Here is a 26,780-nt window from a genome sequence, read left to right on the forward strand (position 1 = left end):
TTTGTAGAAACTGGGGAATTCTTCCAGCCTTTGATGCTTTTTTTTTTACTGGACACCCATGTTCTCCATATTTGTAACCTTTTTTACTGGGATATCATGGTGTAGACTCGAGATTACTTAGGTTTGCATTAGTTTTGAGCTACCAGTTTGTGTTTTCACTATGTATGAACAATACAATCCTCTCCTTATAGTCATCCTGCTTGTGTTCAGGTGTACCTGGAAAACCACAATTGTAACCAGTATCCACTGCTAAAACCTGGCAATGTTGGGAACCATCACTGATCTTTGTCGGATATTTTGCAATTGGCATTCTGACAAGACAACTTTATTGAACAGTACTGACCTAATTCTATTTATTTCACAAAATGTTGTCAATTCTTTTAACATGGCCAAAACAATTCATTTTTCAAGAGAATTTATTTACTGACAACAAATTCCGCTTCTGTGCATGCCCGTGCAGGGTTCACCATGTGACTCCAAGACAAGACCACAGTAAGTCTGAATTCATGTAGTGAAGGTTGATCCATGTAGTTGACCTCTATGAAGCCACATTCTCATCAGTGATGTGGAACCCTGCTCTCATCACAACAGGCAGACTGTTAAAAAGAAGACACCAGTTGAGTCTCAGTGTTTATCCAAACCGCACAACCTTTATCTAGCTCCTTGAAGTTGCAGGCTTAGGCATTAAATAAGCCCTTTAATCATTCATCATTTTTGAACACTGCACATACTTGATTTAGGCTCCATTCACGCAGGTATTAAGACTAAAATGCCTCTGAAATTACTGCGGGGGGGGGGGGGGGGGGGTGTTAAAGACGAAAGCCCTATTTTTGCACTGCTAAAACCTTTAGGAGCCTTTAGAATAGGTTTGCGGTGCACGTTGTCATCTGTAATGGAGCCATTGGGCAGGTATTATAACTTACAAAGGATGCCAAATGTTTAGATCAAAATTAATGCAGAGAGATGCCTGTCTGCTGTGTGTACAAGATTATTTGTTACTCAAAACAGACATTTGGTATGCAAAGCATTTATAAAGGTTTATTCACTTGAAGCAAACGCCTGCTCTTTATTCCTGTGTGAATGAGGCCGAAGTGACACATGCAAACGTTAGAAAAATCCCCATAAGGGATTGGTGTGTAGATGAGGCTATATCAAATACGCTTTGGGGACAATACTTTATATGCATAGTAATGCTAGGGTTCTCCTACTAAAGTCCGTTATATGGCTTCAGGCGAGTGAAATGTGCAATTTTTTGTAGAGGTTTAGGAAGAGTTTCAGTGGTTGGATGGCTGGCAAGTTTTTTCCCTTTTTAACCACAAGTACCATAAAAACAAAAATAGACAAATATAGACAAAAATAGACAATATCAGATACTTTATACTAAGTGTGGTGGAAAAAAAAGCAAACCAAACTAATGGCATATAACTAAATGACTAACGAATAAAAACGAATAATCCTGAAGTAGCACCTAAATTACCCACTTTTTATAGGCAAGAGCCTAGGTGGTTGTTGGAGCTTTTTTAGTCCTGAGGTTTATAATAAAACTAACTAGAAAGCACAATTTGTCTGCCTATAAATCTTCTCTTGAGGTAGGTACCCTACAATTATTACATCACTTGTGCCTTGAGATGGTCTGTCTTGGAGTCAGATGGGTCCTCAGTATGGTTTTTCTGTTGTCTTGACTCTTATGTTTGAGAACACTAAACATTTGATGGCATTTCCTGCCTTGTTACCCATGTAAAGCTTTGTGCTGCATACACAGCAGACCACCATCATCTGCATGCAGTTAATCAGTTTGAATATGTCATAAACACCCCCCTTCATTACCTATGTTCTATGGAATATACTCCAAGCTCTGGCCTTCTGAACCTTCCATCATTGCCAGACCAATGGGGAGATGTCAAAAGGCTGAGCAGTATGTTTCATATGTAGTTTTAATTGTAGTTTGTTTTTGTAAACTTCTACTGTGTTTATTGCTGGCTTTTGTATTCGTTAGTCTTGCATGTTTCTTTTTTTTTTTTGTACACATTGACGGAGATTTATGAAGCAGGTTACTTGCAGAATCTCCAATTTAGATTTCCTCCAAGGCCAGCTATAGACAAATCGAAAGTCAGCCGGGCTGGTTTTACTGTAGTCCATCTATTGATTGCCTTAAAGTAATATTAAAGCCTTGATTTTTATTTATTTTTCCTAAAAATAACAAACATGTCATACTTGCCTGCTCTGTGCAGTGGTTTTGCACAGAGCAACCCAGATCCTACTCTTCGTAGGTCACTAGCTGGTGCTCATGGCTCCTTCCTGCCAGGTGCTTCCACAGCTCTGGGGGCACCAAAAAATAGGGTGATATGGCGCACTCTGGTTATGATTCAATGTGGAAGGAGAAAATATGGGGAAGGGGAGGGAAAACGGGATGGTGGTATTGGTATTATTCAAATAGTTCCATGTAAGGTAAAATAACTGTTCAAAGAAGGCAGCCAGTTAAAAAAGTAGAAGTAAAAGTGCAGTGATTACTAATAAATAAGATACAATTGAAATGATTGCACTCACAGGATTGTAGTGGAAACAGGCATTGTAAAAGATCATCCGCTCCGACTTCCGGGTGCGAAGAGAAGAAGGTGCGTCCGGCGTCGCTGTTGTGGACGGGTGTCCGCAATCTGGTCTGTCCTCCGGGAACAAAGCTGGAGACGATGCTTCCGGCTGGATGGAACACGATCTGCGGTGCACAGTGGACGGCTTCATTTCCGGGTCGGGTCAGCAGGGTGGTGCTAGCTTTCAGAGTATTCTTACTTTCTTCAGGCATTGGATAGAATGTATGCAGGTAAAAAAAATTGCACCTATTAATGTGTTGCGCCTTCAAAAATGCAAAGTCAACAAACATCAGCAACAGTTGTTTTGGTTCTGACAGTGACTATTGTGCCAAATTCAGGTAGTTCTAATTTGCTCCAATTCTACATGAAGGCTCAACACCTGCGCCAAGTTAAAAAAAAAAAAAAAATACAGACAGTTTGTATCTAATGAAAGCGTAGCTAGTGAGAAGCAACTTTCTTTTGGCGTACAAAGACGTATGCATTCTAAAAGTGGCACGGCAGGCACCAAATTCAAGTATAGAACGCACGTGAGACTCTTGCGCAAAATCTGTCTGCACCAGACTATGAATGCCAGGGTATTTCTTTATAAAGCTGGCTTTATGTATAGGGTAACAGGAATGGGCCTTTCCCACTTGGCATACATTTTGAAAGATTAACAGGTGCATTGAAATAACCTGTAGCACAGAAGCGGGTAAGGATTTAAAAAACAAAAACATATTTGAATAGTTCCGGAGCTGGCAGTTTTTTTTTTTTCCTCCGTTCCCCTGCCTGAGGACACGCATAGATTAATTGCTACTCATGTAGTGTTTTGTAAGTTATGAGCATAAAATTTAAATTTTACAATGATAGACTCTGCATTATGCAGTAAATCTCCCTCTATTTGTGTCTTTTCTGCAACATTTATCTGCATGAGCTGCTCATTTTGACAGACTGATGCATCGATAAAACTCCAGGCATATGTGAAAACCTCTGTTAGGTGCATTATAAATGATTGCAAAGAGTATTTTAGGCTTTTGTGTGTAGCCGTATGTAATTGTTCTATACATTTCCATCTCTTGTGCACTAGCAGATACCCGACTTGCAGCAGGAGATTCTTTAGCTGGATTGAGAGATTTGGTAAAGGACGGGAGTGAACAGCACACGCTCTGTCTGCAGCCTCTCTTGGTGTTTAATACATGGTACCTCAGATGGTCATATTTCAGGCAGCAATAACAGTTTAGGCATCTGGCAGCTGGCACTTCTTTGGCTTGAGAGGCTGCATAAGAGAGGAGGAGGGATACTGAAAACACCAAAGATCTAAAAAGATATACAAAAAAAAATAAAAAGCATTTACTGGTAAATGACCATTAAATGTCTCGTAAGTATTTATGTACCTGTAATTAAGTCCAAATCCATTCAAAGTGTTAGACATACAGTCGAATCGGCTTTACATGCTCAGAGATTGTCACTGTCTGCAAAAGTCGCTGTCACTAGACCATGTATTTAAAAAAAAAACAATTAAAATTTCCCACAATATTTAACATTATCTGCATATTCTTTAACTGTAAAAGACTCCTTGTGTGGACATTAAAAGCCTTAAGCTTGCCACTGGGCACAACGCCATTTTGAACTTGGTTTCGGCAGATTCAGAGCTGTCATTCAAGTGACACTTAATATAGTATGTCCCTTAGGGCTCCTTGCTAGGGAACAGACCAGCCACATTTGCTAGCAAGTTCAAAAGCACATTGCAACTTCTAGTAGTATTAAATCCTTAGCATTTTTAGTTCACACATTCAGCACAATAAAATAAAACACTCCATAATAGTTAATCCTTTTACAACAACCCCAACACATGTGCGGCAGCAGAAGGGTGGGCTTTAACACACGCACGTTGCGTAGTTGTTGCTGTATAGCAGGGACCCAACCTTTTGAAGAGCGAGGGCCACTTAAGCAACTTGGTAACCAGTCGCGGGCCACAATGAGTAGAGCGGAGGGGTAACAGGTTACGGCTACTCTATAGGCCCTTGGACCTGCTCAGATGGAAGGGGACGAATTCCCTTCTGTTTTTCGGATTGGAGGTAGGCGGGCGTAAATGGACATCTGTTCTATAGAGGTGAATTGAGGGTCTCATTTGGTCGGGCTGATCATGTGCAAAGGGCCTAAGACTGATGTGCTGTGGTTTACCCACACCATGGGTGCAGTGTAGGGCACCTGTGTCTATCCTGCGGGTTAGCTGAACTTTGCCATAGACTTTGCCTGTGGCAAAAGCCAGCACTGTAGAGGAAGCATCGGCTTATGGAGCTCTGCTCCACAGCCGCTTTCTTCCTCTACCACCAGCTTCATTCACAACAATGATGCTGTGGTATGGCGGGTGGGCAACCTGCGATCTGGGCTTGCCAACCCGCCATTCCAGAGCAGGAGGTCGCGGGCCACATCAGTGGGCTCCGCGGGCCACATCAGTGGGCTCCGCGGGCCACATCAGTGGGCTCCGCGGGCCACTGGTTGCCCACCCCTGCTGTATAGCCAATGTTTGTGCTGAGAGTATGCTTCTGGCATTGGGTACACGTTTAACCCCTTGATCACCCCTAGATGTTAACCCCTTCTCAGCCAGTGTCATTAATACAGTGACTGTGTATAGTATTAGCACTGTGTTAGTGTTACTATTGAGGTCAGTGTCAGCATGGCTATCGTACTATCACAATCTGACTGTCGCTGATCACTGCTTTAACTAGTGTATATAAAAAAAAAATTCCAGTATCTATACCAGGCACAATAACTTTCACACAAACCAAATAATATACACTTTTACTAAAAACATGTAACCAAATACATTTTGGCCTAAATTCATTAAGAAATTAGATATGTTTTATAGCAGAAAAAAAATATATATTTTTTTAAATTTCTGTAAAAAAAAATTCATTTATACTACAAAAAATTAAGACCCAGTAGTGATCAAATGCCACTATAGAAAAGCTCTTTGTGTTGAAAAAATAAATAAAAAAAAGCTGCATACAGTGTCGCATAATCAAACAATTGCCAGTTAGCGCAGTGCTGCATGGCTGTCCAGGTCATGAGGGGAGTAAAATCTTCGGAGGTCAGGTGGTTAATGAAAAATGGTTTATGGAAAGAAAGTTCTTCAAGTAAGAATTTGAATACTTGATTTTTCTGTGTTTAGCTACAGTTTATTAAATTGGTAACATGTTGAGGTTGCTAAGAAGCTTCAGCAGTGTGTCTGACCAGACTAGACCTAGAGAGTCTCTGCCTGTGGCTGGCTTACTAAGACCATAAGACGAATCATTATATGTAGCCTGTAAATCTATGGAAAATGGATACTCTATATAAAGAAGCAATTAAATCTAGGTACCTAACTTTTCTTACTACTGAGCATACAGACCCGGCACTCCCACTGTAAGGCCGGTAAAGCCCGAGTTCAGGGAATGGCACCAGCTGAATACAAAAACTGCCATTTTAAAGAAAAAGCAACTAAACAGTTTTTTATCCATTTGCCTGGAGCTCTTCTTTTAACTCCTATACTATTCAGTTTGCTTTCTTTTTTTCTTGAACCTGTTTAAACTAATTGCTAGGCATTTGTTCTGCAGATCTCAGATTACCTAGAAGTGATCAGAGAACCCATGGACCTTTCCACCATCATGACCAAAATCGACAAGCACCACTACATGACTGTGCGGGACTTCCTGCTGGATGTGGACCTGATCTGCAGCAACGCTTTAGAGTACAATCCCGACAAAGAACCTGGAGGTAATGATGCTAAGAAACAAAGTGCTCCTGCAATTATTATTGTTCTCCCTTCTGCGGGCTAACATTGATTTTTAAACCTCTCTGCCAGATGGGAGATGTGCTGAAAAGCAGCTCATAATTACTCCGCTCTGTCAGTCAAGGGAAAAATGTGTGCGGCAAGACAGGAGCCATGTTGGCCTATAGATAATACTTTGCAAGCAAAAAAACTGCCTTTTTTTTATTGCTTTTCAGTACTATATTTTTATTATTGATTCTCTGAATAGCCGAGTGCATAAGATAAAATGCTGCCTTGAAATCTATAAAGTTATGTTTTACCCAGCTATTTTCTGTACTCTGTATCAGCCAGCATATTTTGCAGTTGTTAAAAGCACAAGAGATCCTTTTTTGTTCACTGAGATTGTTTGGCATTTTCCTCTGTGACCTAAAGTTGCTAGGTTAAAGCGATTTGCTGCCTTTTCCAAAAAAATAAGTGTTTTCTGCTTCAGATTTTTAGAAGTGTCTGCTTAATTTAATGGGGGTTAAAATGAACATGTAATGAGGGTAATATGGGGGCATGCCAATTTTCTCTTTCTGGTAAATGCTAGTTGCGTGGCTGTTGGTCTGACCCGACCCTCTGGCTAAAGGTCAACTTCACTTTACTCGTTTTACAAGTATACAGAGGGGAAGAGCAAAGAGTGTCAGGTTTTTATAGATTTTCCCACGCTTCTGTTCTATGCAGACTGACAAATCACATTTGTTGAGCGAGGAAGAGTTAGAACCTCTGACAACATTTTGTATTGCTTTCCCTGCCTTTCTGTGACTGCATCCCCCATGTCTTGTACTGGGGTCACTGGGGACAGTAAGTGATTAATACTAAGTATTCTTACCCCTAACATGTTCCACATTTTGTCATGTTAAAACCAAAAATGCAAATGTGAATAGAGTAAGGGTAAATGGGACCCCAAAGGCCCAAAAAGACTTAAAACAAGTGGGGGCAAATGGACTATAGCGGTACTAAGTAAAGAGATTTGAGAAGGAAGTTGTAGTAAAGGTAAAAAATAATTCAATTTATTTGACATAATATCAAAAAACAGGAGACACACATGGTTATAAAATACATCAAAAGCAGTAGTATAAAAAGGTTGACATTTTGTACGACCAACCGTCCGAATCACCGAGATGGTGTGGACCCTAGACGAAGGGTGGCGGTGAAATGAAGGGGGTCATACAAGTCAAACCTCTGAGGGCTTCACAGAACAGCTGTATTTATACTGAGATTACATTACACACAGGGGGACTCTATTTACTAATTAGGTGACTTCTGAAGGCAATTGGTTCCACTAGATTTTAGTTAGGGGTATCGGGGCCTGAATACAAATGCACGCCACACTTTTCACATTTTTGTAAACCATTTTGAAAACCATTTATAATTTTCCTTCCACTTCACAATTATGTGCCACTTTGTGTTGGTCTATCACATAAAATTCCAATAAAATATATTTGCGTTTTTGGTTGTAACGAGACAAAATGCGGAAAATTTCAAGGGGTATGAAAACTATTAATACTTTTTCAAGGCACTGTATATCCAAGTGGGGTCACAGATCAAAATAAAAACCTCCTTTGAACCATGTCCTGCCACTGTGATTAGCAGCAGGTACAGTGCCTTGCAAAGTATTCACCCCCTTGGCATTTTTCTGGTTTTGTTGCTTCACAACCTGGTATTAACATAGATTGTTTGAGGATTTGCATCATTTAATTTATAGAACATGCCCACAACTTTGAAGATGTTTTTATTTTTTATTGTGAAGCAAACAAATAAAACAAAATAACAGAAAACCTCAATGTGCATAACTATTCACCCCCCTAAAGTCAATACTTTGTAGAGCCACCTTTTGTTGCTCCATGTTGCTTTGGATATGTCTCCTGAGCTTGCCACATTTTGCCCATTCCTCCTTGCAAAGCTGCTCCAGCTCCTTCAAGTTTGATGGTTTGCGCTTTTGAACAGCAATCTTTAAGTCTGACCACATATTTTCTATTGGATTGAGGTCTGGGCTTTGACTAGGCCATTCCAAAACATTTACATGTTTCTCCTTAAACCACTCAAGTGTTGCTTTAGCAGTGTGTTTGGGGTCATTGTCCTGCTGGAAGGTGAACCTCCGTAATAGCCTTAGATCAAAACCAGAGTGGGTTTTGCTCAAGAATATCACTGTATTTAGCACCATCTATCTTTCCCTCAAACTCTGACCAGTTTCCTAGTCCTGACTGCTGAAAAACATCCCCACAGCATGATGCCGCCACCACCTCGTTTCAATGTGGGGATAATGTTCTTTGGGTGATGTGTTGGGTTTGTCCCACACATAGCATTTTCTTTGGCCAAAAAGTAAAATTTTAGTCTGATCATACCAGAGCACCTTCCTCCATACATTTTGGGAGTCTCCCACATGCCTTTTTGCAAAATCAAAACGTGCCATTTTGTTTGCTGAAAGTAATGGCTTTTTCTTTATCGTTACATCACGGGACACAGAGCGGCATTCATTACTATATGGGTTATATGGAGTACCTTCAGGTGATGGACACTGGCAATCTCAAACAGGAAATGCCCCTCCCTATATAACCCCCTCCCATAGGAGGAGTACCTCAGTTTTTACGCCAGTGTCTTAGGTGTTGGTCATGGTTTAGCTTGCCTCCGCATCCTTGGGATTAGGTGAGCTAACCGGTTCTGTCCAAAGGCCTCAGCGCTAAAGTGGTCAGTAACCGGACCCCAAACCCTTGGGGTATAGCCCATAATGCTTTTCTTTTTAGAGAGCTGGACCCTGGGCCCAGAACTTAGAAACCTTTGGGTGCCTAATGTTTCTGTTGCAAGAGTGCTATATGGGCCCAGGACAGTGGATCCTTCATAGGAACCCAGGGCCTGAAGGTCTAGACATCCCCACGGAGATGGGGGAAGATTGGGCCTCTTGCTTGGCAAAGTCCTGCGGCATGGAGCAGGTAAGTGAGGGGAAAACTTGCGGAACTTGGTTCTTAGCAGGTTTTTTCTGGGGGGTCACAGGGGACATGCCTAAAGTTATGCGCTGCATCTGGCAAACTAGTCACATATCTTAATGATAGGATGGCTCTATGTGTATTTTTTCCCCATAAAAAGTGACCTCCCTTGTAGTGTTGGAAAAGCATTTGAGTAGGGCCTGTGTAATATAAAGTGTATGTGTGTGTCAGAGAGCTATGCTTACCTGCAAGCCTCCAGGCGATGCTCCATCAGTCTTCCTCCTCAGAGCCTGCAAAGCAGGCAAAACGCTGACCTCCTCGTGGTTCCAGCTGGAGCAGAGAGGCTCCCTTCCCCCCAACCCCCCCCCCTATCGGCGGGCGCGCGTTCACGTGTTATAGGCGCAATTCGCGCCGTTTAGCTGAGGGGGGAAGGGCGGGTCAGTGGTTTAAGGAAGGGGCGGCCCTTCCTTTTCGTTCCAAACAGCATTCGATACATTGGAACTGGGGAGGAAAGACCAGAGCGGCAGCACGGGGCGCCGAGGACACACAGTGGCCAAAAAGAATATTGCAGTCTTCAGAAGACTGTTTTCAAGCCTATAAATAGGCTGTTTCTTTCTATCTCATAGTTTTTCTTGCAATACTACTCAGGGGGACAGAATGATTTTTCTTTCCTGGATTTGAAACAAAAAAAAAAAAAAAAAAGTCATCTAGGGGAGAGGAAGCATTTTTTATCCCCCAAACAGGTGTTTGGGCAATTAACTTTTATAGTTCCAAGTACCAATAGGTAGCAGGTGTACCTCCGTATTGTACCATGGCATCCGGGTCAGAGGGTACAAGAGGTGGGGATTCCCCCAGAGAGTCTGAGGTCTCGGACAAAGCTATGCCGCTGCTTTCCCCACAGGGAGCCTTGGGGCTGGAGCTGGCGCGGGTCAGTCCAACCCTAAGATGGTCACGGACGAGGTATTACTCACCTCTTTAAGAGAGATGGAGAAAAGAATGGGAAAAATGATAGCCACAGCTATGCGGGGCAGTAAACGGATTAGATCTCCGTCGCCCGAGCGTGGACCCTCAGAAGAGGAGGTCCTTTCCTCAGGGGAATTGGACGATCTCTTGGACAAGGACCAAGTAGGTTCAGGGATCGAAGATCCGGATACAGAGGAGTCTGGAGCAGTCTCCCAAGGGGAGGGCTGGTGGATTCAAGCCTTAACGGACTTGGTCCATAATGCATTCAACTTGCCAGTACCAGATCTCCAGGTATCGACGGTTTCAGCTTTGGGCTCACTGAGGGCGCCTCAAAGCAATGCAGTGTTTCCGATCCACCCTCTATTAGAGGGAGTTTTGTTCCAAGATTGGAACAAGCCAGATAAAATCTTCTTACCACCTAAAAGATTCTCTGCCCTATATCCTATGGAAGATAAATTTTCCAAGAAATGGGCTACTCCTGCAGTGGACGCAGCCATCTCATGTGTTAACAAGTCGTTAACATGCCCTGTAGAAAACATACAGGTATTCAAGGATCCAGTTGATAAACGCTTGGAAGCACTACTTAAGAACTCCTTCACTACGGCAGGGGCAGTAGTACAGCCAGCGGTGGCTGCGATTGGGGTTGCTCAAGCATTATCGGATCAAATTAAGCAGATGCTTAAACTTATTCCTGCCCAGCAGGCAGAAGAATTTTCGGATGTCCCTAGGGCCATATGTTTTACAGTAGACGCAATTAAGGATTCTATCCAGCAAGCGTCACGTTTATCGTTATCCCTTATCCATATGAGAAGACTCTTATGGTTAAAGAGCTGGGAGGCCGAGCCCCCATGCAAGAAGCTCCTGGTAGGGTTTCCCTTCTATGGAGAACGACTCTTCGGAGAAGACCTAGATAAATACATTCAGACCATTTCAAACGGCAAAAGTACTCTCTTGCCAACTAAGAAGAAGTTTCAGGGGCCTGCGTTTAAACGACAGTACTCCCCTGGGCAGGGGCCCTCTAATGCCAAACAGTATCGACGGCCTCCTGCGAAAGCAAACTTCGGCTTCAACAGCAAGTCTCAAGGACAGGCTGCTAGAGGCAGAAAGCAGTGGTTTCGCAAACCAGCAAAACCAGCCCCCAAGCCCTTATGAAGGGGCGCCCCCACCCACGAAGGTGGGGGGAAGGCTGCGACTCTTTTCAGAGGTTTGGGAAGCCAGCATTCCCGACGAGTGGGTACGGTCTTCCGTGGCCACGGGCTACAAATTAGATTTCCTAAAGTTTCCTCCTCCTCATTTCCAGGAGTCGAGGATTCCAAACGATCCGGAGAAGGGAGCCGCATTAATGTCGGCATTAAATCATCTACTTTCCCAGGAAGTAATAGTAGAGGTACCAGTCCTGGAACAGGGACTAGGTTTCTACTCCAACCTATTCATCATCCCGAAGTCCAATGGAGATGTCAGGCCAATTTTGGACCTAAAGATGGTAAATGCATACCTAAAGATCCGCTCATTTCGGATGGAATCCGTGCGGTCAGCAGCTGCCACACTCCAAAAGGACGACTTCAAAAGGATGCCTACCTTCATGTTCCAATTTATCAGCCACATCAAAAATATCTACGCTTCATGGTGGCTTCGCGTCACTTCCAATTCGTGGCGCTTCCCTTCGGGTTGGCTACGGCCCCCCGGGTGTTCACGAAGGTCCTAGCTCCAATCCTAGCCAAACTAAGGATCCAAGGGGTCACGATCCTAGCATACCTGGACGACCTCCTAGTCATAGATCACTCGTCTCCCGGCTTGGAGCGAGCAGTGGCCCTCACGGGCCAATACCTCGAGAAGTTCGGCTGGGTCCTAAATCGAGAAAAGTCAGCTTTCCTGCCCACAAGGCAGTTGGAATATCTCGGCATGAGATTAGACACAGAACAACAAAGAGTGTTTCTACCTCTGAGGAAGGTCAAAGCCATCAAGGAATTAATCCTACTGGTTCTAAGCAAAATGAACCGACTATTCGCCTATGTATGAGGTTACTAGGCAAGATGGTGGCCACATTCGAGGCGGTACCATACGCCCAGAGTCACACTCGCATCCTGCAGGCAGCCATCCTGTCAGCATGGAGCAGAAGGCCACAGGCCTTGGATATCCCGTTGCCGCTCTCATCAAGAGTCCGACAAAGTCTGTGTTGGTGGTTAGATCCTCAGAACCTACTGAAGGGGAGATCTTTCAGCCCAGTGGCTTGGAAGATAGTGACCACAGACGCCAGCCTGACAGGCTGGGGAGCAATTTTGGATGGTTGCACTCGCCAAGGTACTTGGGCAAAGCTAGAGGAGCAGTTGCCCATCAACATCTTGGATCTCAGAGCTGCTCGACTAGCCCTCAGGGCTTGGACGTCAAAATTGCAGGGGTTCCCGGTGAGAATTCAATCAGACAATGCCACGGCCGTGGCATACATAAATCACCAAGGGGGAACCAGGAGTCAAGCCGCTCAGAGAGAGGTAAGCTTGATTCTCCTATGGGCAGAGGCTCATGTGCCCTGCATATCGGCAATATTCATTCCCGGAGTGGACAACTTTCAGGCGGACTTCTTAAGCCGCCAGACTCTATGGCCGGGGGAATGGTCTCTGCATCCACAAATCTTTCAAGCACTCTGCCAAAGATGGGGAGTGCCGGACGTGGATGTCATGGCATCGAGACTCAACAAGAAGCTAGACAGGTTCATGTCCCGCTCAAGGGATCCGATGGCCTGCGGAACCGATGCGCTGGTTTGCCCTTGGCATCAGTTCAAACTTCTTTATGCGTTTCCCCCGCTTCAGTTACTACCCCGCCTGCTGCGCAGGATCAGGGTGGAGCACATACCAGTCATCCTGGTAGCTCCAGCATGGCCCAGAAGGGCATGGTACTCACTAATCTTAAAGATGGTAGTGGGAGACCCTTGGACTCTTCCTCTACGGCCAGACCTGCTATCGCAAGGTCCGATCCTCCACCCTGCCTTACGGCATCTAAATTTGACGGCCTGGAAGCTGAATCCCTGATTCTCAGGGGTAGAGGTCTGTCTCAGAAAGTAATCTCTACCCTAATCAGAGCCAGGAAACCGGTCTCTAGGGTGATTTATCACAGGGTCTGGAAGGCCTATGTAGGCTGGTGTGAGTCCAAGCTATGGCTTCCTCGCAAATTCACCATTGATAGAGTTTTAAGTTTTCTCCAGCTAGGAGTGGATAAAGGATTGGCATTAAGCACAATCAAAGGACAGATTTCTGCTCTGTCAGTGTGGTTTCAGCGGCCGCTGGCCACCCACTCGCTGGTTAAGACCTTCCTTCAAGGGGTCTTACGTATTAATCCTCCAGTTAAATCCCCGCTTTGCCCGTGGGATTTAAACCTTGTTCTGTCAACTTTACAGAAACAACCGTTTGAGCCGTTGGCTGAAATTCCTTTGGTTTTACTGACAAGGAAGTTAGTATTTTTGGTCGCCATAGTTTCCGCAAGAAGAGTATCGGAACTGGCGGCCTTATCCTGTAAGGAACCATATCTTATTTTTCATAAGGACAGGGTCGTTCTCCGCCCTCATCCTTCCTTCCTACCGAAGGTTATATCCAGTTTTCATTTGAACCAGGATTTGGTATTACCATCCTTCTTCCCTAAACCTACTTCCAGAAAGGAAGGGTTGCTGCATACCTTGGATATCGTCAGGGCCATGAAGGCCTATCTTAAAGCTACAAAGAAGATCCGGAAAACAGATGTGCTGTTCATATTACCGAATGGGCCCAAGAAGGGGCAGGCAGCTGCAAAGTCCACCATTTCTAGGTGGATTAAGCAATTAATCACTCAGGCCTACGGCTTGAAAGGGTTGCCTCCTCCAGTATCATTAAAGGCTCATTCTACTAGGGCCATGGGCGCCTCCTGGGCAGCACACCACCAGATCTCTATGGCTCAAGTTTGCAAGGCGGCAACCTGGTCTTCTGTCCACACGTTTACAAAATTCTACCAGTTGGACGTAAGAAGGAATTCTGATACAGCCTTTGGGCAGGCAGTGCTGCAGGCTGCAGTTTGAGACCCTCGGATTCCGGGGGCTCCTCTTTTTTGAGTTAAATTTAAAATTTAAGATTATTTTTCTCAACTAAGTTGGATTTATTATGATTTGAGTATTCTCTAAATTAAATCCTTTTGTCTTGGAGATGTTCTCCCTCCCCTCATTGTAAGCATTGCTTTGGGACATCCCATATAGTAATGAATGCCGCTCTGTGTCCCGTGATGTAACGATAAAGAAAAAGAGATTTTTAATACAGCTTACCTGTAAAATCTTTTTCTTGGAGTACATCACGGGACACAGAGCTCCCACCCCTCTTTTGAGGACCATTTTGGGAGGCATACTGCTTGCTACAAAACTGAGGTACTCCTCCTATGGGAGGGGGTTATATAGGGAGGGGCATTTCCTGTTTGAGATTGCCAGTGTCCATCACCTGAAGGTACTCCATATAACCCATATAGTAATGAATGCCGCTCTGTGTCCCGTGATGTACTCCAAGAAAAAGATTTTACAGGTAAGCTGTATTAAAAATCTCTTTATTCTGGCCACTCTGCCATAAAGCCCCAACAATGATTTGGATGTTTTTTTTTTTTTTATAACCTAACCCTGACTTGTACTTCTCAACAACATTGTCCCTTACTTGTTTGGAGTTTTTTGGTCTTCATGGCAGTGTTTGGTTAGTGGTACCTCTTGCTTAGGTGTTGCAGCCTCTGGGCCCTTTCAAAAAGGTGTGTATATGTAATGACAGATCATGTGATAGTTAGATTGCACACAGGTGGACATCATTTCACTAATTACGTGACTTCTGAAGGTAATTGGTTGCACCAGAGCTTTTTATGGGCTTCATAACAAAGGGGGTGAATACATACGCACATGCCAATTATAATTTTTTCTGAAAAATAGTTTTATGTATATATTTTTCCAATTTTACTTCAACTATTGTGTTTTGATCATCACACATAATTCAGATAAAAAAAACTAAAGGCTGTAATGTAACAAAATAGGCGATGGATCAGAACACAATAGTATAAGTTGGTGAAGTAAAATTGGAAAAATATATACATAAAACAATTTTTCAGAAATAAAAAAAATTGGCATGTGCGTATGTATTCACCCCCTTTGTTATGAAGCCAAGGGGGGTAAATACTTTTGCAACACACTGTGTGTTGGGCCCTCTTCGCAAAGGGATGGACTCCGCATGGAGCGAGGGATCTGTTTGCTTATGCAGAGCAGACATAGCCTGTTCTCCCCTATGGGCAGTTGGATGTAAACAGACCGCCTAGTTTTATTACACCGGAAGGGGAACCGATCATCATCTGTTTTTAGCTGAAAGGATTGGATGTAAGTGGTTGTAAAGGACACATGTCAGTTTACACCTGCCGCTCCATAGAGGAGAATAGAGGGGCCGATTTGGGTCCACCTGAAAAATAGATAAACACAATCGGACCGCTAGTGTGAAAGGGGCAGAAAAGTACAATTGGAACATCATACAAATGGTGAACATGCCATGCTGATATTGATGTCAAACAATGGAACAAACCAGTACACTACTGAAATCCAATCTAAAACTCCTTGTTAAGACTCTACCATACACAGACTCTAAAAAGTATGCGGATGCCAATAAATATAGATTTAATAGAATGCCAAGTAACCACCAAATAAGTATTTGATTCCCAGAGTACCCAGTATAAACATTCCATAAAATCCTGTAACAGTTGAATCTCCATTTAGATCTATGCATCATATTGTATGCCAAGATTCTAGATGCAGCAGGTTCGCTGTGGTCCCATCTTTACCCTCCTTAGGTCTTGGGTCCTGTAATTGGAACCAACTTAATTTATTACTGTAATATAGTGTGGCTGCATTCGAACTCCTTCCAGACATGATGTTCTCAGTTGCTTTAATGTAGAGTGTGTGCTTAGTCGAGGCTGTGATGGTCTCTGATGGGAACCAGTCCCTGACAATTTCTCATACGGCGCTAACGCTGAGTGGATATAGAAATTCCCTCCGCATATCTGGTACAGTCTCAAGTAACCAGTCAGCTCATTTTTCTATCTATCGATTTCAGGCTGGAATGTATTTCAGTATTGTAGGTTGGTCTGATAAATGACGTTCCCCCACTGAACTCTAGCACGTTCCAAACATTTGCGTTATTTTATGTTGGCTGCAGACTATTTCACCAAGTTGTAGATGTGGCTCTTCCTGATATGACCTAGTCCTGTACGTTTCCACTCTCAACATATTGTGATTATTCCTAAATTCGCCTACTGCTTGTTCGACTGTTCTTTCCTGGGTTATGGTCATCAGCCCTCACTGTACCCAAACTCATACTCCTAGTAGGTTGAATCTATTCTATTAAATCACTGGAGGTTATAAAGCACTTTTAGTTATTTTTCCCACCCTTGGCGCAGGGACACTTCATACTCATTTGAATACCTGTGTCATTCACCAGGGGGAATATTGCACATGTACAATCCTTTTGCTTTCTCCCGCCTTATCTGCTCCACTCCTTGGGCCTAGTTTGTTCACACTACTTGGGACCCCTGGTCTCTGCCCATATGTCTAAAGGACAATCCAGCTGGAAGGGTGACGCCAGCCCACACACTTTTACGAATACAGTGGAACCTTGAATTACGAGCATAATCCGTTCCAGGAGAATAATTGTAATCCGACGTACTCGCATATCAGAGCAAGTTTCTCCATTTAAGTCAATGGAGACAAAAATAATTCCACATTGACTTCAATAGGATGCAATACCACATGTGGCCAGAGGGTGGGGGCGCCAGAGAGCCTCGGAATCGCTCGGAAAGTCCAGAGGACACCTCGGCTGAACTCGAAAACAGAGCATTTTCTAAATGGCGCAGTTCAACTCTGCTCAGCTCCGGCGCCCCCCAACCTTGGGCCAAATGCGGTATTACACACCGCTTTGGCCTGAATCCTGGTCGTTTTGTGAGACAACACTCGCAAACCGAGTCAGGACTTTTAAAAATATTGCGAAACACTAATTAACCGCGTTACTTGCAATCGGAGGTTCCACTGTACCAGTGATTTTTGTTTTCCACTTTCGCTTCCTAAAGAGATTTAAAGCGGAGTTCCACCCAAAAATGGAACTTCCGCTTATCCCACTCCTCACCCCCTTACATGCCACATTTGGCATGTAATTTTTTTGGGGTGGGAGTGGGGGCTTCAGGAGAAGGGGACTTCCTGTCCCACTTCCTCCTTCCGCCGAGGGGCTGCAAAGGCGATTAAGCTTAATCGCCTTTTGGCAGCCCCTCCCTGTAGGCGATCGCCTAGGACACGTGACAGGTCCTCGGCGATCGCCTGTCCAATCAAACAGCGCCGGGCCGCATGCACAGTGCCGCTCGCGCATGCGCAGTCGGTGCCCGGCCGTGAAGCCGAAAGCTGTCACGGCCGGGTGCCCACAGTGACAATGAAGACGCCGGCCGGGGAGAGGAGCGGACCCCCGGCCGGCGCATCGCTGGAGCAGGTAAGTGTCTGTTTATTAAAAGCCAGCAGCTACACTTTTTGGTGTCTGTTACTGTAGAATTCTCCTCTGCCGTGTCTTATACATGTAGCTTAACAGCGTGAGTCTCAGTCTTCACATTTGCTGCAGCCAGTAGATCATTTGATATCTACTGCAGATTTTTTTTTTTTGGTTGGTGTGCACTTTATGCAAAAATCGACTAAGCGCTCACAGTTGTGTGCAGTTTTCTCCTAAACCCATTTCTGTTCCTGCACACGTGTAAGTCTGAGGATCACATAGGGGTTTGCCTTCTCAATCCAATGGCATTAGGTGGCAGATTTGGGGGTAAACGAGTGCTGTCTTCCTGGCAAGATATTTCAGCTTTGTATCAGTCTGGAGTACCTGATAGCCTAATCAGAGAAGAATGTAAACTCTCCCTATGTCGCCAAACCTAACGGTTTGTAACTTTTTACCAATCTAACCAGGGGAAAATAAAAGCTTTGGTTGGACTTTTACTTTAACCTACTATTGTCTATTATTGAGTGCTAATGTTCAGCTTAATATTTCATCATTTGGTCTTATCTGATTTCTCTGCCATGCCACTAGAACAGTTATTTCATATTTCATTGTTGCTCGAGTGCTCCCAGGAAACGTAGAATGAAGTCCTGATCAGTAGGTACCCACTTTTAGCACTCTGTGGCAATTTTATAAGTTTAAAGGAAGATTTACATTAACATGCTTATGAACTACTATTAAAACTGAATTTTATTTAGCACAGTACCATAAATCATACACTAGCTCTGAAGGGTGCCTTAAAGTGGAAGGCAAGTACTAACTAAGCTTAAAACTGCTCCCACCCCCCTTCTAGTGCCACGCTTAATAAGTCAAAATTTGCATATAACTTCAGCTCCTTATATCTGTGGGTCTACCAATAGCATTGACATGCAGTAAAAGTAAAGCATGCTTTTCCATTTTAAATATTCAGGTTTGTGCCAGGTTTACTTCAAAGCAGAATTCAATGCTATTACTAACTAAGCTTAAAACTGCTCATTCAACACTAGTACCAACTTTTAACTTAAAACTGGTAATTTAATACTAGTACTAACCAAGTTAAAAACGGCTCCTTCTTCTAACACCTATACTATCTATCCTGTAAGAGGAAAGATGCTTATACTTGCCTGTTTTCAGGGCGGTCAGATTATATGATCGGCTCCCAGCGATGGTGTCAGGGAAGAAGGACAGCGGAACAATGGATACACCGTAGAATTCCTATGGCATTCTATCTGTTATCTGCACTCTCTCTCTCCTCCTCCCTGAGCCAGGCCGTTGGTGAGATCGCGTGACCAGAGCACTCTGAGAATAGTTAAGTATAAGCATCTTTCTTCTACAGGGTACTTGGCATAGGTCAAAAGAGGAGTGGGAGCAGTTTTAGGCTTGGTACTAGCGTAGAATTCCACTTTAACGTAAACCTGGCATGAACCTGAACAATGCAAATGGAGCAAGTGTCACCTTTACTACAGACTGCATGTCAGTGCTATTGGTACACCCACAGAAACTGGCATTGTATGCAAATTTTAACTTGTAGCTCTTGGCCGCACCCCAAACATTTCTATTGGTCAGAACCCACCTGTCGCAAATACCTGCGCAAATGCATTTTTTCCATCATATGATCAGTTTAAATTATACGAGTTTTAATCACTTATATCCAGACCCACTTTACTTTCAATAATAGGTATGCGACTGCTTTGCTTTGTATCACAGCTCTATGCTATTAAGCTGTTGTTGACTTTGTAGGCTCCTGCGAATGATGTGTATTTGACCTGTAAATAACGTTCATCCCAACGTGCCAATTTTTCTGTAGTGTCTTCTACAAAGGAATAGTTTCATATTTGTATGACAGAGGTTTCTCACTGCATTGTCTTACAGATAAAATCATCCGACACCGCGCCTGCACGCTGAAAGACACGGCACATGCCATCATTGCTGCTGAACTGGATCATGAATTCAACAAACTGTGTGAGGAGATTAAAGAATCCAGAACCAAGCGAGGTATGTGTTCCAACGTGCGTTCATGCTTGACCATTTTCAATTAAAACTCATTTCAAACAGCATAATTTCAAATGCAGATTATCCTGGTCAATGAGGATATTGTATTGACACCTTCAGATTCTTTTGTGACTCCTATAGGAGTCATGCAATTTTTTGTCTCCAGGCTACAAATTCATGCAGTGAGCTTTTCACGACCTATTGCTAAAGTCAAAGAACCTTAATTTTTCATGAAGTGCATAAAAAAAGAAATTGGCTCTTAATCTTGCAGAAGCAGTCACGTGCTCTCTTCATGTGTCATGTCAGGTAGCCTATTTAGTCCTCAAAAACAAACATTCCCAGCTTGTTTTACAAGCTAGCCTGCAACAAAACCAAATTGCCCCTAACAATTCATGTTTAAAACAAGGGGTAACAGGTGTAAGCTGCAGTGGACATGTCAAGGCACCCCAGTGTGCTCGGTCCAAACTCTATAATTTTGAGTCTCCCAGATTGAAGCAGATATAACAATGGATAGATTAAGGGCAGGTTTGGCTGGTGGGAGCCCACCCCTTAAACCCCTTAAAGGTGCAGGGACTCACGGGACACTCCAAGGGCACAATGGCAGTTGAAGATATCCAGTGCGTTGCCCGTCTACAGTGCATCTGAGAAGTATTCACAGCGCTTCACTTTTTCCACATTTTATGTTACAGCGTTATTCCAAAATGGATTAAATTCATTATTTTTCCTCCAAAATACCACAAACCATACCCCATAATAATGTGAAAGAAGTTTATTTGAAATCTTTGCAAATTTATAAAAAAAAAAAAAATCACCTATTCCTAAATCACAGCCTTTGCTCAACACTTTGTTAAGTCCATACAATTTAGTTTTTCATGGTCTATCCTTCAGTTGCCTTTTGGCAAACTCCAGGTGGGCTGTAACATGGTAATCTAGTTGGTAATGTTAAATGAAGACACCAGTTCATCCTGTGTAGGTGTGTGCATGTAGAAAAATAATTTCCCATACCCCCTTAAATTGTTTTGGTTAAGATGCACTTCCAAGAGTCTTTTAAAACTATCCATACTTCCTGCCCGCACTACTGATTGTGGAAGAGGGTTCCACATCCTTACCGCCCTGACAGTGAAAAACCCCCCTATGCAGCTTAAAGTTAAACTGTCTCTCTTCCAGGTTAATCATGTGGCCCAGTGTCCTCTTACACTCCTTGGGACTGAAAAGTTTCATACTTAAGCTCGGAACACTGTTGCAATATTTGTATATCGCCATCATATCTCCTCTCCAGGAAGAATATATTTGGCGCTTGTTGTCGGTCCTCCAGTCCCCAAATAAATTTTAGTTGCCCTTCTCTGGACATGCTCCAGCACATCCTTTGAGGATTGGTGACCAGAACTGGACAGAATATTCCTGATGCAGCTGAACCAAAGTTTTATAAAGTGGCAGAATATTCGTTTTATATCTGGAGTAAATTCCCTTTTTAATGCATGCTAATATTCTGCTGGCTTTGGTAGCCACAGTTTGACATTGCATACTATTGCTCAGTCTATCTTCTACTAGGGGACCTCTAGACCCTTCTCCATCCTGTGTGCCCCTAGTAATTCTCCCCCTGAAAAGCAACTTGTGTTTTATATTTTTCCCCCTCAAGTGCATTACTTTACCTTTTTTTTTTTTTTTTTTCAGTTTAAATTTTTAAGATACAAAAACAGAGCCTATTGGGTATACCCAGACTCAGCACATATACAATACAAAAAAAAACATATCCTAAGTGCCATTATTGGCACTGAAACTAATCAACTTGCTCTATTAGCTACGGAGGATATTTGTATATTGTAGGGTATCGGCTACTAAGGTTCCTATTGAGCCTCGTTCTGGTAAGTTGGAAGTCACAGTTCTCTTTGGCATGTAGTAGCCCGCTCCATTAATTCACGTCCTCTTGTAAAGTTTCTATATCCTGCTGTGTTATTGACCTGCATATTTTTGTGTTGTCAGCACTGAGATCAAGCTATTTATACCATCCTCTATATAATTTATAAATAAAACAAACAGAATTCTTCCCAGGATAGAGCCGTGGGGTACCCCACTAACCATTCTAGACCATTGTGAGCATATGTTATTTATCACAACACTTTCGACATGCCCCCATAGCCAATTTTCTATCCAGGTACAAACCCTATGGTATGCCTACAGACCTTAGCTTGTAGATTAAGCGTTTGTTGGCGACTGTATCAAATGCTTTTGCAAAATCCATATATACCACATCCACTGGACTACCTTTGTCCAGATGGCAGCTCACTTCTCGTAGAAGGAATGTGCCTTTTACCATACAGTCCTGTTTGGTGGCATGCTGCAGACATGGTTGTTCTTCTGCAAGGTTCTCCTCTCTCCACAGAGAAATGCTGGAGCTCTGCCAGAGTGACCATTGGGTTTTTGATCACCACCCGGACTCAGAGTCAATACGTTTGGCCGGGCGGCCTGCTCTAGAAAGAGTCCAGGTGGTTCCAAACTTCTTCATGATGGAGGACAGTGTGCTCATTGGGACTTTCAATGTTGCAGAAATGTTTCTGTACCCTTCCCCAGATCTGTGCCTCAATGCAATCCTGTCTCTGAGGTCTACAGACAATCCCCTGACTTCATTATTAATATTATACAGGATTTATGTAGCGCCAACAGATTGCGCAACGCTTTACAACATTGGGGCAGACAGTAGTTACAAGACAATTAAATACAAGAGGGATTCGAGGGCTTTGTTCGTTGGAACTTACAATCTAGAAGGCAGGGTCAAGTGGAACAAAGGGTAATAGCTGTGGGGGGTGATCAGATGGAGAAAACAAAAATACAGTCGTTAGGTGGGGGTAGGATAGGCTTTTCTGAAGAGAAGAGTTGAAAGAGAGAAGTAATGATTGTAAAGCATGGAGGATATCTGAACAGTAGAGATCTCCTTGTGAATTTTATCAATCTTCTGTTTGAAGTGATTGCCGATCTCCTGGGCAGTGTGTGAGTTGGTGGGTGGAGGCAGTGAAGAAGAGTTGACGGGGACAGGGTGATAAGGTGTTAATAAGAGAGAAAATGGGTCTGCTTGGCAGTGAGGAGTCAGGAATTGTATTTTTGGAGGGCAGATTTATACTGGTTGAAATCTTTCTGAGATTTCGTCTTGCGCTACAGGTGCTCAAGAGCACGGCTGTGTTTTTTCAGACTTATAGTGTCATCTGTTTGCCAAGGTTGAAGGGGACAGGGCCTGATTTTGTGTGTAGTGAGGGGAGCCAGTGTGTCCCGTGAGGGGAGCCAGTGTGTCCCGTGAGGGGAGCCAGTGTGTCCCGTGAGGGGAGCCAGTGTGTCCCGTGAGGGGAGCCAGTGTGTCCCGTGAGGGGAGCCAGTGTGTCCCGTGAGGGGAGCCAGTGTGTCCCGTGAGGTTAGAAGTGAAGTGTTGAAGACAGAAGTGGCTAGGTTGGTGCAGGACGGGTGTGATTTTGTCATAGAGGTGATCGGTAGCGAGATGGTGTAGGTTTGTACGGCTAACTGTTGGAGGGAGGAGAGGGAGTGATAAAAAAAACTAGCCTACTTTGACACCGAGGCGTTGGGGGCATCGGCGGTAAAGCGCTGTTATTTTTAGTGGCGCTTTACCGTCTTTTAGTAACGCTTTTCGGACAATAGCGGGGCACCTTTAACCCCTGCTAGCGGCCGAAAAAGTGTTAAAATCACCCGCAAATCGCTGCTGCGTTTTTCCCGGTGGTTCACGGCGCTGCCTATTTATTTCCATGGGCAGGGGGTGATTTAGGAGCGGTGTATACACTGCTCCTACAGCACTGCAAAGATGCGGCTTGCAGGACTTTTTTTTAACCATCCTACCAGCGCATCGCTCCAGTGTGAGTGAAGTGCTTTACAGGCGCTATGCAGGCACTATTTTTAGCGCTATAGTGCCTGTAAAGCACCTCGGTGTGAAAGCAGCTTTAAGGTAGTGATCGGAGAGACGAGGGCAAGGATAGTTAGACAGGTTGCACGGAGTACATAGGTGGGAGAAAACAAGGTCAAGGGTAATGCCTTCAGAGTTAGAAGCATGTATCTATTCCTTTAGGTCAAAGGAGGAGGTTAGACTGAGAAGTTTGGAAGTAGCAAGAGTGTTAGTATTGGTAGGAATGTTGAAGTCCCAGAGAATCATGGTGAGGGCTTCATGGCTTGGTTTGTGTTCTGACATACACTGTTAACTGCGGGACCTTTATATAGACAGGTGTGCCCTTCCAAATCATGTCGAATCAACTGAATTTTCTACAGGTGGACTCCAAGTTGTAGAAACATCTCAAGGATGATCGGTGAAAAACAGGATGCACCTGAGCTCAATTTTGACTCTCATGGCAAAGCTGTGAATACTTAGTGCCTTGCGAAAGTATACAGCCCCCTTGAACTTTGTGACCTTTTGCCACATTTCAGGCTTCAACCATAAAGATATAAAACTGTAATTTTTTTTGAAGAATCAACAACAAGTGGGACACAATCATGAAGTGGAACGAAATTTATTGGATATTTCAAACTTTTTTAACCAATAAAAAAACTGAAAAATTGGGCGTGCAAAATTATTCAGCCCCCTTAAGTTAATACTTTGTAGCGCCACCTTTTGCTGCGATTACAGCTGTAAGTCGATTGGGGTATGTCTCTATCAGTTTTGCACATCGAGAGACTGAATTTTTTGCCCATTCCTCCTTGCAAAACAGCTCGAGCTCAGTGAGGTTGGATGGAGAGCGTTTGTGAACAGCAGTTTTCAGTTCTTTCCACAGATTCTCGATTGGATTCAGGTCTGGACTTTGACTTGGCCATTCTAGCACCTGGATATGTTTGTGAACCGTTCCATTGTAGATTTTGCTTTATGTTTTGGATCATTGTCTTGTTGGAAGACAAATCTCCCTCCCAGTCTCAGGTCTTTTGCAGACTCCATCAGGTTTTCTTCCAGAATGGTCCTGTATTTGGCTCCATCCATCTTTCCATCAATTTTAACCATCTTCCCTGTCCCTGCTGAAGAAAAGCAGGCCCAAACCATGATGCTGCCACCACCATGTTTCACAGTGGGGATGGTGTGTTCAGGGTGATGAGCTGTGTTGCTTTTACGTCAAACATAAAGTTTTGCATTGTTGCCAAAAAGTTGGATTTTGGTTTCATCTGACCAGAGCACCTTCTTCCACACGTTTGGTGTGTCTCCCAGGTGGCTTGTGGCAAACTTTAAATGACACTTTTTATGGATATCTTTAAGAAATGGCTTTCTTCTTGCCACTCTTCCATAAAGGCCAGATTTGTGCAGTATGCGACTGATTGTTGTCCTATGGACAGAGTCTCCCACCTCAGCTGTAGATCTCTGCAGTTCATCCAGAGTGATCATGGGCCTTTTGGCTGCATCTCTGATCAGTCTTCTCCTTGTATGAGCTGAAAGTTTAGAGGGACGGCCAGGTCTTCGTAGATTTGCAGTGGTCTGATACTCCTTCCATTTCAATATTATCGCTTGCACAGTGCTCCTTGGGATGTTTAAAGCTTGGGAAATCTTTTTGTATCCAAATCCGGCTTTAAACTTCTCCACAACAGTATCTTAGACCTGCCTGGTGTGTTCCTTGTTCTTCATGATGCTCTCTGCGCTTTAAACGGACCTCTGAGACTATCGCAGTGCAGGTGCATTTATACGGAGACTTGATTACACACAGGTGGATTCTATTTATCATCATGAGTCATTTAGGTCAACAATGGATCATTCAGAGATCCTCACTGAACTTCTGGATAGAGTTTGCTGCACTGAAAGTAAAGGGGCTGAATAATTTTGCACGCCCAATTTTTCAGTTTTTTATTTGTTAAAGTTTGAAATATCCAATAAATATTGTTCCACTTCATGATTGTGTCCCACTTGATGTTGATTCTTCAAAAAAAATTAGTTTTATATCTTTATGTTTGAAGCCTGAAATGTGGCAAAAGGTCGCAAAGTTCAAGGGGGCCGAATACTTTCGCAAGGCATGTACATGTGTGTTTTTTTTTTTCTTATTACATTTGCAAAGATTTCAAACAAACTTCCTTCACATTGTTATTATGGGGTATTGTTTGTAGAATTTTGAGGAAAATAATGAATTTAATTTTGGAATAAGGCTGTAGCATGACAAAATGTGGAAAAAGTGAAGCGATGTGAATACTTTCCGGATGCACTGTATGTACTCCTTAATACAAAGGCTAGTTATAGGTTAGGGTGGTTGCTATTTGTACAGCCTGTTTAGTCATGCTAGTTATTATCTACTAAGTTGTTTGTCCTTCTGCTGTGGTGAGTAGCCTAGGGGAGGGGTTTGAGTAGTTATTAGTGAAGGGGAACTAGCCAGGTCTGGCCCCATTCAGACCAATCTTAATATAGGTGTCTTTTAAACCTTATAGTAATTTATAGAAATAAGAAGCTGTGCTAACTCTTTTGATTATAACTTCAAAAATGTGTATCAAAAGAATCTAACAATATATTTAAAGAGACAACCCCAACTTAATATAAATTAACATCAATTTACACAATTGTGCATACAAAAATACTGTATTGGCGTATAACACTCACTTTTTCACCCTACAAATCGGTTGCAAATAGTGTGTGCGTTAGGGATGCGCATCTTCACCGGTCTCACGATTCGATGCGATTATCAAGTCTTCGATTCCGCGATGCATCAAGATTAATACCCAAGTGCCCATGCTTTTCAACTTTTCATCAAAAAATACATTCAAGCAGTCAGAAATTGAATAAAAATATATTTATTTGTATCTGCTATTTAAATATACCAAGTTCCCTGCAGAATCATATAGCAAAGTCTGAATGAACAAAACAGTGCAGCAGACAACAGTATTTATTTAAAACAGTACTGTCTGTAACATTAAACTCTTGTGTTGGGCTGGCCTGGTTCAGTTAGTTTATAAGTTTTACAATAATTGTACTATATATATGAAATAATAAATATATTAAAAACAGTAACACCTACATCTCTACAAATTTAGGAGCACTTCCAGTTCCTGA

General features: G+C 43.2%; 1 protein-coding gene across 3 annotated transcripts in view; it reads left to right on the top strand.

Annotated features, from left to right (window-relative positions):
* The window catches only part of ATAD2B (ATPase family AAA domain containing 2B), a 202,656-nt gene that overhangs the window by 127,728 nt on the left and 48,148 nt on the right, over positions 1–26,780 (top strand). For all 3 annotated transcript variants that reach the window (XM_040348522.1, XM_040348524.1, XM_040348523.1), the window contains exons 22-23: positions 6,167–6,326; positions 19,658–19,780. In XM_040348522.1, coding sequence (XP_040204456.1) covers positions 6,167–6,326; positions 19,658–19,780 — 283 coding nt within the window. The remainder of the gene's footprint in view (positions 1–6,166; positions 6,327–19,657; positions 19,781–26,780) is intronic.

The sequence above is a fragment of the Rana temporaria genome, chromosome 4, assembly GCF_905171775.1.
Source record: "Rana temporaria chromosome 4, aRanTem1.1, whole genome shotgun sequence".
Taxonomy (NCBI): domain Eukaryota; kingdom Metazoa; phylum Chordata; class Amphibia; order Anura; family Ranidae; genus Rana; species Rana temporaria.